General features: G+C 40.4%; 1 protein-coding gene across 7 annotated transcripts; it reads right to left on the bottom strand.

Annotated features, from left to right (window-relative positions):
* Window positions 1-58: 58 nt before the first annotated feature.
* On the bottom strand, window positions 59-14,195 carry LOC309708934 (uncharacterized protein). 7 transcript variants are annotated; one of them, XM_082537298.1, is made up of 13 exons: window positions 13,655-14,195; window positions 12,049-12,123; window positions 11,460-11,582; window positions 11,254-11,384; window positions 10,078-10,139; window positions 8,919-8,982; window positions 8,373-8,654; window positions 6,009-8,196; window positions 4,784-4,915; window positions 4,599-4,711; window positions 4,439-4,476; window positions 3,514-4,338; window positions 59-1,494 (listed from the first exon to the last, which is right to left on the bottom strand). In XM_082537298.1, the coding sequence occupies exons 1-8, from the start codon at window positions 13,888-13,890 to the stop codon at window positions 7,574-7,576; spliced, it is 1,596 nt and encodes a 531-aa protein (XP_082393424.1). In that variant the 5' UTR covers window positions 13,891-14,195; the 3' UTR covers window positions 59-1,494; window positions 3,514-4,338; window positions 4,439-4,476; window positions 4,599-4,711; window positions 4,784-4,915; window positions 6,009-7,573. The 7 variants fall into 7 exon arrangements, with proteins under 7 accessions (XP_082393424.1, XP_082393425.1, XP_082393429.1 ...); XM_082537299.1 differs by having other exon boundaries at window positions 11,254-11,381; XM_082537303.1 differs by having other exon boundaries at window positions 12,049-12,152; window positions 13,655-13,761.
* Between the last annotated feature and the right edge of the window lie 1,606 nt (window positions 14,196-15,801).

The following is a 15,801-nucleotide window of genomic DNA, read 5'->3' as shown; positions in this document are numbered from 1 at the left end:
GGCCTTTTTACCTTCAGAACTGCCTTCATTCTTTGTGGCACAGATTCAAGAATCAGAATCAGAATCAGAAAGGGTTTTTATTGCCAAATGTTGAGCAGATTTACAACATTAGGAAGGTCAACAAGGTGTTTGTAACATTCCTCAGAGATTTTGGTCCATGTTGACATGATAGCATCACACAGTTGCTGCAGATATGTTGGCTGCACATCCGTGATGCAACTCTCCCAATCCACCACATTTCAAATGTGCTCATTGTCATGTTTCATTAACTCTAATCCAACGATCAAGTTTGGATGAACCAAAAATACAAAGAACTTGTTTTTTTTTAAGAACCATTGACCAAACTACGGACAATGGAAGTGACCATACAAAATATACTACAGGAATACTTTTTCTACTTGAGTCATCCGAGAGATTTTATTTCAAATTAACTCTTTTCAGACACTGGATATGTAACATTGCTGGCTTGATGAATCTGTTAAAGTGACAACAGACTGCTACGTTCATTACAACACTGATGGGACAAGACACTGTACTTGCACAGTATTGCATACTACTTGCGAGATATAAAGATAAATCAATTGGCATACATAATGCACGAGGTTAGAGGCTTGTCATCAGCTCTTTAAAACAGAGGCCACACTGTATGTGCGATTACGGGACTTTAATCAATGGATCAGACAATCTTGACCAATCCTGTCTCCATTTTAGGGTAATTATTAAACATCAGATTAATGCCATTGTGCCACATTCATAAGTATGCATATATCTCTTGAAGCTCAGAAGTCAGATTAACAGAAAGGAGTATATGTCTTTGTTTAGGTTTAATAATCAAAGGCTTCTCAGACTGCTGTAAATGTTCTTGATCACATTACTGTTTGTTTACCACTATCAGCTGCTGTTTCGGTCTCCCCAAAGTTCTCATGGATGTTTTTGGCTTCTTGTCATGAATCTTCACATGCGCTTGATAGCCCTGATTGTAATAGAAACACTTCCCACATATCTTACACGCATACGGGTTCTCTCCGGTGTGAACTCTCAGGTGAACTTTTAGGGTATCTGCTCTGGAGTAACGTTTCCCACAGATCGAGCACAGAAAAGATCGCTCTCCGGTGTGAGTCTTCAGGTGCAAATTGAGGTTGTAAGATTGCAAAAATGCCCTCCCACACTGATCACAGTGGTAGTTCTTTTCTCCGGTATGAGTTAACTTGTGTTTTTTAAGCATTTCCATCGTGACACAAGTCTTCCCACACTCTGAACAGAGATAAGGTAAATCTCCTGAGTGGAGGCGCATATGCATTTTAACACTCTTATTATGTTTGAATCTCTTCCCACAGTCAGGACATGCGAAAGGCTTCCAGTGAATCTCGCGGTGTTCCTCTAGCTTATGTTTCTCAGGGAAGTCCATTCCACACTCCCCACACATGTGAACTGTAGCAGGAGATGCTTTAGGCTCGCTCTTCTCTTCAATTAATGTCCACTTTGGTAACTCTCCTGTGAAAAATACAAGCATATACACAATTAAAAATAAAGTAAACAAACAAAAAAAACAAAACCTCAAGTTCACAGCCAGGTGAACTGAATAAAATTGCTCATGATGTTACACAGTGAGAGCCTCTGCTTGAAAAACTTGGGTCGAGGCATTGATTGTTTTGTTGAGTTCACACTAAGTTCTCATTACATTTGCTGAAGAAACTGATGACTCATCCTGCTATGTGGAAACTACCAACCAGCAGTTGGCTGAACGAAGATGATGTAATTGTTTTTAATTGGATGATTTTTTTTGTTTTTTTCCCAGTTGAATAAAGTAAGGGTACAGTGTGTAAAATCTCACTAGTAGATTGCTGACTGCAGTCAACTGAATTAAAAAATACTTTTTAAAAGTAGTCCGATATGAGTCAATGACTCATTGAAACTCACCTCTATACAATGATAGCAATACTTAGGCGAGTTGTTGGATATCCTGAACTTTTCTGTTGGTAAGCTGCTGCTGTTGTTAGCGGCTGTTAACCTCTGTTAGCTGCTGTTAGCCAGGATTAGTGAAACTTTCTTTGACTTTGTTGGACTCTGATGCTCAGTGATTGTGATCAAACTGTTTATCAGTGTTGTTCACTGTCTGGAGACGGGAGGATCACATATTTAATCTGCTGACAATAATTAATTGTGACAATATTGAGAATAAATAAGCATGTTCACGGATATTTTCATGTGTTAAAAGGCCTGACTTCTGCTGACGGCTTAGAGGTCAGAGTTGAGGAGGAAGAAGATGACATTTTGTCCAGATGCTGATCATGTTTTCTCTTTCCTTTATGTTTTTGTTTCTTTGGCACCCTTTCTCAGATGATAAAACACAGTTATTGGATTGGATTGGATAATGCATTTGTTTCTCAGTTGCAGGCAACTGCAACTGAGATAACAAACCTTGCCGACCGTACTTACAATACACAACTTCACGCTAGGGAGACAGGTCAGGCTAGGTAGCAAAAGGAAAAACAATGAAATGTATAAAACAAAAGGTCAGATCAGGAGAAAAAAAAGAATTTCTGCTCATACTGATCCTTAAAAGGAGTCAGCATGAGGAAAAGACAAAAACTCCAGCACATAAAAAGCACAAATATCACATCGTAACACCATAAAAACACAAGACAAGCAACATGGGGGGGGGGGGGGGGGGGGGGTATGCCAATGTGCACAGCTGTTGGCATACCAGTTCAGCCTGAGAAAGTGTCCTTTCGCCCATTAGGCGAAGATCAACAGTCCGCAGCCTACGCAGGTGGCCTCGAGGGATTGGGCAAGAGAGACAGTTCGTTCTCATCATCATATCTCTTGGAAAATTGTTGTTGTTCTCGTCGGCAAGTTATGATGCTTTTTATCTTGAATCTAACGGTTGCAGACACCAATTAAAAGGACACCTATGAGTTTTTTTCTCCCCGACTGTTGGCCTAATACAAATGTGGTTGGTCTCTAACAACATACAGCCACAATGAGATTAGGTGGAGCAGCGATGTCTATCTCGCCCACTATAGTCAAGTTGGTGGGGCAACATGGCGGCATCTACAAATCGGCGTCCGCTCTCATGCATTTTTAATGGATTTTTTTAAGTTTAGGAGAGTGCATCAATTTTTTGGAAGATGTTATTCTATTTATGAGTGAACACTATTTTTTTAAAATTAAACTGACTGTAATCTTTACACAGCTCATGCTTGTTTGACCAGTAGAGACTGCCCTCTGCTGGCACAAGCCGTGCAAAATGCATCACCTTAACATCAGTATTTGAAAGAGGAGCAGCTGTATTTTTGAAGGTACTGAAAACCATCAAAACATCAAAATGCCTAAACACCCAGGTATTCAACAAAACCGTGAAACCAGTCGAGTCTACTCAGCAGTCCATACATTTTTTAACTGTTCTTTGTGCAGCTCGGTAAAAGATGAGTAAAGAGGATTTTCAACTGCCACAAACATCTAACTGAAACAGGTTAAAGTGTCCTGAGCACAGCGGGAGGTTCCTCTCACCTCTGTGAACTTTCATGTGTGTCTTGAGGTTTCCACCCTGGGTGAATCCTCTCCCACATATGAAGCATTTGAAAGGTCTTTTTCCCGAGTGAATCACGAGGTGTCGTTTCAGGGCGTTGTGCCGGGGGAACACTCTTTCGCAGGTCGGGCAGTAGTACGTCTTCTTTGGTTTACAAAGCTCCTGGGAGCTGCTCTGTACACTGGTAGGTTCTAGAGTGAGAGTTTCTCCTCAAAATACAGAAATATCAGTGTGAAGTTGTTGCACTGCATGCACTGTGTGTGTATGGTTTCCATTTATAATCAAATTATGATATTAAAGTGTGTGTAGATCTTTCTCTTATTTCAATAGTTTTCAGACATATAAAGCATAAAAAAAGGAGAAGACAGAAAATCGACTGTCTGTTACTTTTGATATCTTTCTAACAGAAGGCAAGAAGTTAAACCACAAATTAAATGAAGCTCAAAATAATATTCATATGTGTACCACAAAAAGAAGGACCATCTTTCATAATGAATGTTGGTGAAGCCCAAGACATGAACATGATTTTTAGCTTCATCTTATGCAACACATGTACTGTCTGTCAGTCTTTTTAATAACACTCCATCACCTGTGGGTGCCGTGCTGTGATCCTGTGTTTCAGGTCTGTGGTCTTCACTGGGATTTTCATCAGTGTTCGTCTCATTCCGGTTTATTTTCTTTGGCACGTTGTGATGTGAGACAGATGGAGTGAGCTCCAGCTCATACGACGGAGGTCTGGAGGAAGCCCCTGGTGTCCGGGAAGACTGATCTGCTGAACAGGTGTTTTCAGGTTTTTGCTCCTGATCCTGTGAACACACAAAGAGCTTTAAATTCTCTTGCTTGAAAGCAGTGTTTGCTGTGAAATGGTGGGATTTTAAACATCTACAGGATGCATTTTCTCCAAACCTTGTGTTGATTTCCAAGCAGATGGTAAGGCTTGTTTCCTATATAAACAAACCCATTATTATATTACAACCACTAACAAGGTTACACAGAAAACCTGACCGTTTTCCAGAAAATCATGACTAAATAATGAATCCAGTATGACCAGTGTTGCCGTCCTCACTCTGAACGTGGATTGTTTCTGCTCCTGGTGGCTGTTCTGTTTGTTCTGCATCTACAGCATCATGCACGGGGACCTGTTTGGTGACCGACTTGGGAGCACTCAGGCAGCCAGCACTGTAGGAATAAGAAAAGGTCATGAAAAAAAAAGTCATTTTTATTGATACAAACTTCTGGTTCAGAGCTTACCGAACATGTACAGGGGGAACGTAATCCTGATCATCGCTGTCATCATAGCAACCATCCCCTTTTGCCGTTTCCTCTTCTGATGTCGAACCATGTCCTTTGTACTCACGTGGAAAACAAGTAATTTCCTCTGTCCTGTTCATATTTTGTAAAATGCAAAATATATTATTAGACAGTTACGACCCAATAAAACACTGATGAACACAATATACGCTGCTTTATACCCTGTTTCACATGTCAGTGCAGGCTTGCACACGCTGCTTTTCAACAAGCTGCACCCAGCATAAGTTAAATTAAAGGTGCCACGTTGTGTGCCATTTCCATGTGGTCACAGCTTCTGAAACCTTTCCATTCAGAAATGCTGTCAATAAATTAAATCATCATTTTAAAACTGCATTTTTTATTAACTGAGGTTATCTTTGTCTAATATTAAAATGTATTGATGATGCAACTCTTCAACATTTGACAAATATGTAAAATTCTCAGAAATCAGGGAGGCGGCAAATACTTTTACATAGTACTGTAAATCTTGTAGAAGTGCAACATACATTTGAGGGTTAACTATTAACACAGCTGAAACCATCGCTCTAAGTTATGGAGGCATTTATTATGTTCTTTTCTCACAGCCCACATCAGAGCGAGACCAGATCAAAAACTACTACACTGACCAAATCTGGACTAGTTTATTTGTTTAAACAGTTTCTGATTTGTAAAGAAAGGCTGCTTAAAGACACACTAACAAACTGAACAAATGTTTCAAACATCATTCGGAGCTTTAATTAAAAAGTCCAACAGTGTTTTAAAGAAAAAAAACAAAGCAATAAAAAAAAAAAAAAAACCCTCACTGCTGTACTTTATTTGTTTTACTTTCTTTTCCGGTAACTGTTAAATCAGAAACTACCTTTGTGTGCCTATGTGCTTTGCAAGCCAGGGACCAATCACTTCCCTCTTCGCTATACCGTCTAGCTGTTGCGTCGCAAATCCTGCAGGACACACCCCCTGAGCCTAATCAGGAAACGCCCATCTCACAGCACTCGGTCAGTGGCTGCAGCTGGACTACTACCAGATACTCATAGTTAAAACAAAACCAAACCCCTATGCTACTCAGTGACTTTAGCTTTATGATGACGCTAACGTTAGCTTGACTACAACACGACAGTGATAGAGCACGGCGTGTTACATTTGACATCTTAGCTACCTTAAACACGATTCAAGCACAGGTAACTACCTGTCCAGCAGAAATGTGGCGAACTCTGCATCTGTTTTGAATCCTCTCTGTTCCCGTACGTGCTTCCACCTGTGAAAAACAGCTCCAATGTTTAGTCTGTTTTTGTCTCGGGCTAACGCTTTCGTTTCAGCTCGCTGGTTGTCGGGAACCTTCTCTTTAACTGGCTCTGTTGTGTTCGCTGGCATTAGGAGAAGGGGGACGGGCGTTTCGTCGCATGCTGGAGGTTGCTCCTCAGCCATTGTTTGTAAACTTTTCCCGAAGATTTGGAGCTAGAGCGCATGCGCAAGGTAGAGGCGGTGCGCGGCGCGTTCACGAACCGGCGTTCTTCTCGCACTGCTGGTGTTCAGAGAAACCCCTGGTTAGATAAATCGACGGCAGAACAAATGGGAGCTTTCAAGGAAATAAATATACTTTCTGGGTACCGGATAACGACAGGGTATTTTAAATTAAAAAAAAGAGTACAAATTATAACTATATTGAGAGCATACTGGCCAGCAACATGGAAGTAATCATGGCTATGGATGAAAGTGCTTCCCTATGCTCTAACATAGACTCTATATTAAAAGTGGATGCAGTCACTGTGACCCCTTTCAAGACATCAAGATGTACTGCATATTTTGAAACCTCAAGACTAGGTTTCAAAAGATCTATTTGGATAGGGTGACCATATTTTGATTTCCAAAAAAGAGGACATAAAGAACTTTAATAATACTTTTTGCTTAAAGAAAACTAACTATGTAAACAATGCCTTCTCTGTGCAGTTAATAAATGGTGAAATACAAAATGTCCCATAAGCTTTTACAAGTCAACAAGACCTGGTCAGAACCCCCTCAGGTAGGTAGATTGTGGTGTTTAAATGATGCTCACACCAGCATCCATCCTTCCATGCAAGGCAGGATGGATCCATGGTTTCTTGTTCTTTCCATCAAATTCAATCTACAATCTGAATTTCAAAGTAAAACTATTAGTCTTTTTAGTCATTTCCAGACAGTTCTCTGTAAACCCTAGGGTTAGATGTGTGGGAAAAGCCCAGTAGACCAGTTTCTGAACAAATTCGGACCAGTCTGTCTGGCACCAACAAGGACACAACATTCAAAGTCACTTAAATCACATTTCTTTCCTGATCTGATCTTCTGCAGGCCATCTTGACAAGTGTAAATGCACTATGTTGCTGTAATGTGATTCATAAGCTAACCTCACGTTCAGGTGTGATTGGCTGATTGTTTCCAAGGACAAAAAACAAATAACAGTGATATTTCTAGCTTCACTGGATTAAGCTTTTGGCTTAATGGCAAATCCTTGTATCAGATCCACTAAGTCTCCAATATCTGGAATAATCAACATTAAGTTTAAGAGTTTGTTAAGACTACAATTACAAAACACACAGGAACAATTATTAGGATTTATTGTCTTCACAGTTCTAGTCACATAACAGCAACTGTGCTTAAAAAACACATTACATTTACACTGCTTCTCCAACCACTTCAGAAATTTCTCTGTAGAGAGTTAAAGGTATATTATATAACAAAAATAATTTAATATTTTCTTATTTTTCTAAAATCCCATTATTGATTATTTACCACTATCAGCTGTTGTTTTGGTCTCCCCAGAGGTCTTGTAGCTTTTTTGGGCTTCTTGTTATGAGTCTTCACATGTGCTTGATAACCCTGATAATAATAGAAACACTTCCCGCACATCTTACACGTGTACGGGTTCTCTCCAGTGTGAACTCTCAGGTGGGCTTTAAGAGTATCTGCTCTGGAGTAACGTTTACCACAGATCGAGCACAGGTGAGGTCGCTCTCCAGTGTGAGTTCTGAGGTGCAACTTTAGATAGGAAGAGCGTGAAAACGCCCTCCCACACTGATCGCAATGGTAATTCTTTTCTCCGGTGTGAGTGAGCATATGTATTTTAAGCATTTTAGCCGTAGTGCAGTGTTTCCCACAGGCGGAACAGAAGAAAAGGGAATCTCCTGAGTGGAGCCGCATGTGGATTTTAACGCCATTTTCCTGTTTGAATCTCTTGCCGCAGTCGGGACATGCGTAGGGTTTCTTGTGAGTCTCACGGTGTTCCTCTAGCTGATGTTTCTCAGGGAAGTCCATTCCACACTCCCCACACACGTGAACTGTAGCAGGCGATTCTTTAGGCTCGCTCTTCTTTTGAACTAAGGTCCACTTTGGAAGCTCACCTGTGAGGAGGAACAAATACAGTGACTGATAGATACAGATGGGCAATTAAATAAAGAAGAAACATCGTGATACACAAGAGGAGAAACTCGACAGATGCTTTCATGAGCACAACTGAATTAATCACATGACTGCTTGTGGTTAAAGTGTCCTGAGCACAGCAGGAGGTTCCTCTCACCTCTGTGAACTTTCATGTGTGTTTTGAGGTTTCCACTCTGGGTGAATCCTCTCCCACATATAAAGCATTTGAAAGGTCTTTTTCCCGAGTGAATCACAAGGTGGCGCTGCAGTGCATTGTACCGAGGGAACACTCTACTACAGGTCTGACACTTGTAGATCTTCTTCGGTCTGCGAAGCGCCTGCGGCGGTTTTATCTCTTCGGTCTTGTAAGCGAGGCCGGTGTGCTCACTGGTGGATTCTGAACTCGCACCTAAAAATTCTCCTGAACAAAAATAAATACCTGAAAATAATAATATTCAAAACATTAGTGTGAGTATGGAAGGCATCGAGCACTAGCAGCAAAACTGTTTAGATTACTGCTGCATTAAAGAGATAAAAACATTCTTCTGATTCAATCATGCTTATATGCAAAAATCAAAACATCAAGAGATTTTTCTGCGACCTTAAAAATCTTTTATGGCCAGCAGAGGATATTTTTATGTGTCTTGTGGATCGGATCTTATAAAGAAAAAATATGACATCAAAATAAAATAGTCTAACTTACCTGTAGGTGCTGCTTCATGATCTTGCTCCCGTGTTTCAGCTCCGTGGCCTTCATTTGTTTTCCACTGTGAACACATGAAGTTTTAAACTGTCAGCATTTGCCTGAGCAAAGGCTCCACAGTGGAGTGGTTATCACATTTGCCCAAAAAACAAACAATGTCAGGAGGACTCACAGATCCTTTTGAGGTTGTGCATCTGGTACAAAAACTTCAACATGTAGAACTACTCGCTGTGGTGCGCTGCATGTTGAAGTTGCGGTACTTCAACATGTGGGTGTTTCCGAAAGGCACAATTCATTCTGGGTGATACATCTGGGTTTTGAACCGACATGCTCTCATATTTGCACAATACTCCAGGGTCTCCTCCTGTTAGGAGATACCCAAACCACTTTAACTGGCTCCTTTCTATGTGGAGGAGTAGCAGTATTGAATGACCGAGCTCCTTGCCCTACCTCTAAGGAAGAGCCCAGCCAGTCTTCAAAGGAAACTCATTGTGAAATGAGTTTAAATCGACACCTATGCTTTTACTTTCAGCTCTCCCCAATCTATCTGTGAACTGGTTCCAGAGCCTGAGCTATGGACTGAGGTGAGCTTGGCTACATCTAGTTGGTATCTCACAAAAGCGCCGGCTCCTTCCCCACCAGAGAGGTGACGTGCCACGTATCAGATTTGTAAGCCAAGGATCAGAGAGCCAGGGCCTCCGCCTCTGACTGCCACAGATCACCGAACACCTATGGCCTGCTCTGTGAGTTGTGGGCCCATAAGAGGATGGACCCACATCATCCTTTTTCAGGTTGAGCAACCAAATGCTTGTCCCCAAGCCTATACCCTGAGTCTGGATCCAGGTAAGACTTCAGTAAGCCTGTCCCGGGTACCCGGTTTAAAGTATAAAATAACAGGGATTATTTTGAACCATGAATCATTCCAAACTGTTCTATGAGAGTCCAATAATAAAACTTTGGAGCTTGTAATCACTGATAATAGTGTAGGTCCCTTTAAAAAGGTCCATCCTCTGAACAGACACATTAAAAATGCTGTGCAAAGGTTTTTAATGGATGTAGTTTTTCTGTGTAGCCCTGAATCACACCCCGCCTCCTTAAATAGGTGCACAGCTATCAACAGTTTAAGAAGTCTTAATCTATAAGGTGTAAATTTGCTCACTTGAAGGTGTTTGTTGGCAGCATTCCTTTCCTGGTTTCCAAGCTGATGATGAGGCCTGTTTCCTGTAGGAACAAATGACACAAAAATCAGCATAACATTATAGGCACCAAGTTACAGAGAAAATAATGACGACTTTGGTGTTTAACTTTTCTCCAGTGACTTGTGGGGATGTGTTGCCATCGTAACAAAGAAAACCTCAGGAGGATAGCACATGTCAACTTTTTTTTTTTTGGAGAAATCCACTATCAGCGCTGTTAACAACTACAACTTCTTTAAACTACAGCATATTTAAATAAACCGATTTGCTATAGTAATATTGTTTTACTCAATACTTCAAGCAAACATATTTTAAAAAGAAAAATTAAAGATATGTAAAAAACTTTGTCAGGTTACATTAACTCAAGGCCTACTTGCCTTTCCTGTGTAAAAGTGTTCAATAACATTTTTAAAATACTGGCTTGAACTCTGTCGTGAATAAAGAGGCTGAACCAACATGGCCCCAGCGTTTTTAATTCAGAAGCAGCATTACATGACAGAAAGCTGAAAATAATCCCCATTTATTGCATACTAGGACCCAGTGCACCCACTCAGCCCAGTGACTCTCTGAAACTGTAACTTCCTTCCTTTAAAGATCTGTTAAATATTCTTTTGATCTTGAGAAAACTTCACGGGGCGATCTCGATATGGCGACTTAAAAAGCTAAATTCTGACCCACTGCATGTGCTTGAAAGGCTTGTAACTCAGACTTTTTTTCATATTGTCAAAGTAACACTTATGCTAAAGTTAAAAGACAGAGTTGTCAGAGATTTACATAATCAGTGTGATCTTCCGTTGACTTTGTTCACTGTCTTATTTCAGAGTTGCTGCCAACTTTGAAATGACAAATTTACATTGTGGTTGCTAGGCAACAGCCAAAATGACCTGGGCACTCACATGCTAACAGCAGGTATAAGTAAGACTAGGTTTGTTTGGTGGATGCTGTACACAATATCTATCCTACAAATTGGTCCAAACAAAAACTAAGTTATCAGTGAAGACCAGGCTTCATAACGATCTGTTGATGCACCCGACCCAGAGACATTTATATAAAATCCTTCTAATCTCACACAACTGCTGCTGGTGTTTAAATCAGTCAGCAGTAAATAATGGATGCGGGATAACCAGTTTTGTCCTCACTCTGGACTTTCGTTTTTTCCATGCCCCCTGGCAGCTGCTCCATTGGCTCTGCAGTTTCATGTGAAGCGTCCCCTTTGCTGATAGACTCTGGAGCATCCGAGTGCATGTTAGTTTTACTGGCACTGCCACTGCTGGAGGAACAGGGAAGACAGTGAGAAAAATGAAACAACTTTTCATGAACCTGAACTTTTAAATGAAGGGCTTACTGAATGTATACTGGAGGGATGTAGTCCTCATCCTTATTGTCACTGACGCCATCCTCATCCTCTGATGTTGAAACATCTTTGTCCTCGCCCGGAGAACACACCCAGTTCTCTGCACGGTCAACACTACAGCAAAGGAAAACGAACATTATTTCAATGACTTATAAGTTGATGTAAATATTGTGTGTATGGGAATTACGATGAAATTGAAGTCATCATCAAGTTTGAGGGATGACAAATAGCTTTGCAGTTTTATGCATACTTGTTTTGGACAAGTTGACTTTTCACTCATTAAAAATAAGCATTCCATTTACGGTAGTGTGAAGTTGTCCAATTACATATGAGACCTTGAAAAATACAAGACTGTATAGAAAAACTTCTGCAATTCTGCTAATGTACTACTTTTTAAAAAACCGTAAAAGTCTGCAATTCATTCAGATTATGACTGTTTTATTGAACTTTGTCTGTCAATACAGGATCTAACTGTACAAGGTATGCATATATGTCTGACCTAGAAATTATAATCTGTGACAACAGTATAATTAATTAAAAAAAACAACTAATAAATACTATTAATAAAAAAAACATATACCTTGACATTGAAACCTGAGCAGAAGGTTTTTCTGCTTCACTGAAACTCAGCTCTTCCTTTTCAAAGTCAGCATCTCTGCAGAAAATCAATTCATGGAGGTCAAACTAAAATCCAGAAAAATTACATCTGGTTACTAATTATTTAAATAATTGCACAAAAGCATAATATGCAAGAGCTAACTCATAACATGGAAAACAAAAACATTATAACCTCACGTTTAGGCCTGGTAAACTCTCTCTTCTCTGTTCTAAATTTTCAATCACTCAGCATTTTACTTCTTCATAGGGTGATCACTGTCACACTACACGCTGAGGAAGGACAACTGTGTAGGAGGGATACCCACAATCCTTCACTTTGCATAGATAAATGCCCACAAATGGGGTCAGTTGATGTACTTTGAATTCTGCTTTACATAATGATGGCCAAAGCGTTAACGTTGAGGCTTCAAAATGCAATGTTCCAGAGCACTGGGTGATGTGCTTACATCCATCTTTGATATACAGTCTATGGTTACAAACAATTACCATATTACAGATTAAGTGTGGGAAAAATATTTATTTGAATAACAAACATTTGCACAATTAATCAAATGTATTGCGGTTAATGAAATATTTATGTGCCATTAATTTGAGTATGATGTCAACAACTCAAAAACTTTCTTAGACTTCATGATGTTTTTCCAACTTGATTCATGTTCATGTTCTTTTTCCTTTTTCCATTTATTGAAACACAACGTGAGTGCATAAGCCAGTGTACACCGGTCCCAAGCCCAGATAAAGGAGGGTTACATCAGAAACATACAGATAATAAAGAATGAGATTTCCATACAGAGGATGCTTAGGTGAGATGGAGGGAGATGATCCACTGTGGCGACCCCTAAAGGGTGCAGCCGAAAGAAGGTCGTCTTTTTTAATGCAAAGGAGACTATTAGGGCTGGGTATCGTCACTAATTTCTAGAATCGATTCGATTCCGATTCACAAGGTCCCAAATCGATTCGATCCTCGATTCGATTCAATTCAATTTGCATCTGGGAAATTTTGCCTCAGATAGTCAGAAACATAATTCAGATCAGTACATTTACATATTTCTGTATCTATAAAAAGGAAGCTGACACTTGCAAGACTTTATCAAAGGTGTAATCATCACAGCAGATGCCTTTGTGTCAAATTAGCTGAAGATAAAACACAGAAAAACATGAAGGTGATTTTCCTGGCTTGGGATTTTATAAAAATATTCTGCAGTACATCAAAAACGAAAGAAAACCATTAATCAACATATGATTAATGGTTAGGTTCACTCAGCCTTAGCTCAGTGAACCTATTTCTAAAGCTCATGCTGCTCTTTATTCACATCTTGTAGCTCCACATGTATGATTTGGCAGTTTTGTTTTGTTTTGTTTTTCACACCGGATGTCCTTCCTGACACAACCCCTCACACTCACGCGCTCATCACAAACCTCAGTACTGGGAACAAGCTAGCATTAGCCCACCGCAACATCACTCACAAGATATGCGTCATTTCAGTCAGTATGTTGTGTTTTATCTGAAGCAAAACGAAATGAAGCTGAGCTATTATTATTACCATTATATTTAGGGGTATTATTACCTGTCCAGCAGAAATGTCGCGAACTCTGCATCAGTTTTGAACCCTTTCAGTTCCCGTATCTCCCTCCACCTCTGAAAAGCGGCTCCGATGTTTATCCTGGCTTCATCTGACACTCCCTCCTCAACGCGCTCTTTGTCTGCGAGCTTTTTTCTCTTATTCTGCTGTGCCGTGTTTGATGTTATGAGGAACAGAGGAACGGGCTCTTCGTTTGATGTCTGAGCTTGCTCCTCAGCCATTGTGTTTGCAAACTTTTCCTGACGGTGCGATTAAAGAGAGCATGCGCGGAGAACAGGGGCAGCGGAGCGCGTTCACGATCAGCGTCTTCTTCGAGTGCGATATGAATGGTTTTTTTTTCTTTTTTAAAGTTCTAATATCTTTGTAATTACATGGATTTGATGTTAAATTTATGCAGTTATGTAGTTTTGTTTTTGCATTTAGTGAACAAATTAATAACGTTAGAGAGCTAAAATTGGGCAGTTTTTCTATTAATAAGAAGTGTATCATTATCCTGGAATGTTTTAAGCCAAATCAGAGATGGTGAGGCTGGGAATTTTTTTTAAAATTTGGTCAGCTGATATGGAATGAGTCTGTGTTTTATTTATGTAGATAAGTGTGTGTGCGTTCTCAGAATATTTATTGCATTCCTGTTACTGACAATAAGACCCCAAAAGTATAACTGTGTGGTGATTGCACTGTAAAAGTAATAATCATAAAACGCAATTAGCCAATCATGTCGCCACAGCTTGCATTTAAGCATGTACACATCATGAGGAAGAAAGGCGATTTAAGTGACTTCGAACCTGGTAAGATTGTTGGGGCCAGACATACTGGTCTCAGTAAAAACTACTCATCTACTGTGATTTCCCAAACAGCCATCTCTAGGGTTTACAAAGAATGGTCAACTAAAGAGAAAATATTCAGTGACCAGCAGTTCTCTGACTGAAACTATTGTGTTGATGTCAAAGCTCAGAGGAGAATGGTCATACTGATTCAAGCTGGTGGGAAGGCAACAGTAATTAAAATAACCACAAATTACAACCAAGGTATGCAGAAGAGCATCCCCGAACCTTGACGCACAAGGGCTACAGAAGCAGAAGACCACAATGAGTGCCAGTCCTGCCAGCTAAGAGCAGGAACTGAGACTACAGTCCAAAGAGGCTTCCCAAAGTTGGACAATAGAAGACTGGGAAAATATTGCCAAGTTTAATGAGTCATAGCTTCTGTTAACTAGGGATGGGTATCGTTTAGGTTTTATCCGATACCGGTGCCAAATCGGTACTTTTGAAACGGTGCCGGTGCTCAAACGGTGCTCAAACCGGTGCTTAAAGAATGGAGAACACAAAATTGGTCCAAAAACCTCTCATGTTCAGCTGGTTTTTTGTAAAAAGATAACAATGTTAGCCTTTTCTGCAGCTATGGGGCATATATGGTATCACTCTTGGCTGGAAGCAGTGCTTAAACAATGGAAAAAACACAAACTTTGTCCAAAAACCTCTCATGTTTAGCCGTTTCCCTCTTTTTCTTTGGTCATTTTAGCCTTTTTGGCCAGGGTGAAGGGAGTATCTGCCATCAAACAAGAAGACAGCCGCATGTAGCTATGATGAGATTTGCTAGTTCACTACCTGCATTAATGTAATAACGTGGTGAGCCTACTCAACGTAAATTACACACAAACAACATTAAGCTACTCACGCAGAGAAGCACGGCTGCTGCTGCATCATCATCCTCATCACATCTGCTACACTGGCAGGGCTAGGGGCCAGGACTCTCCTCTTCGTGTTTTTGGGGGATGCTGCTAAATCTGGGTCCGATAACAGGCACCACACCCGCAGTAGATGCGCTCGGTGTGAGGTCTCGCAGCAAGCTATCAAATACGGCGCATTTCTCGGCTTTTAAAAAAAAACGCTATGCGTCGCCAGGTGTTTCATCGGATTTGAGGTGTTACCTCCTTTGACAGTATCACAGTATCAGCTTAAAGCACTTGTTGCAGGCTGCTGAGTTTGCATATTTTGCTGTGAAGTACAGCCAGACCTTTGACCGCTTCGTCATGGGCATTTTTAATCTGTAGCTCTGCTCTAAAAGAACGAAAGTACCTGGACCCGCCTACTATCCTTGGAAACGTAAAATGATTGGCTAGAAGTGTATCA

The sequence above is a fragment of the Aulonocara stuartgranti genome (assembly GCF_965226115.1).
Source record: "Aulonocara stuartgranti genome assembly, chromosome: 6".
Lineage (NCBI taxonomy): Eukaryota > Metazoa > Chordata > Actinopteri > Cichliformes > Cichlidae > Aulonocara > Aulonocara stuartgranti.
Note: the sequence above shows the minus strand (reverse complement) of the source record. Positions and strands in the feature narration are given on the sequence as shown.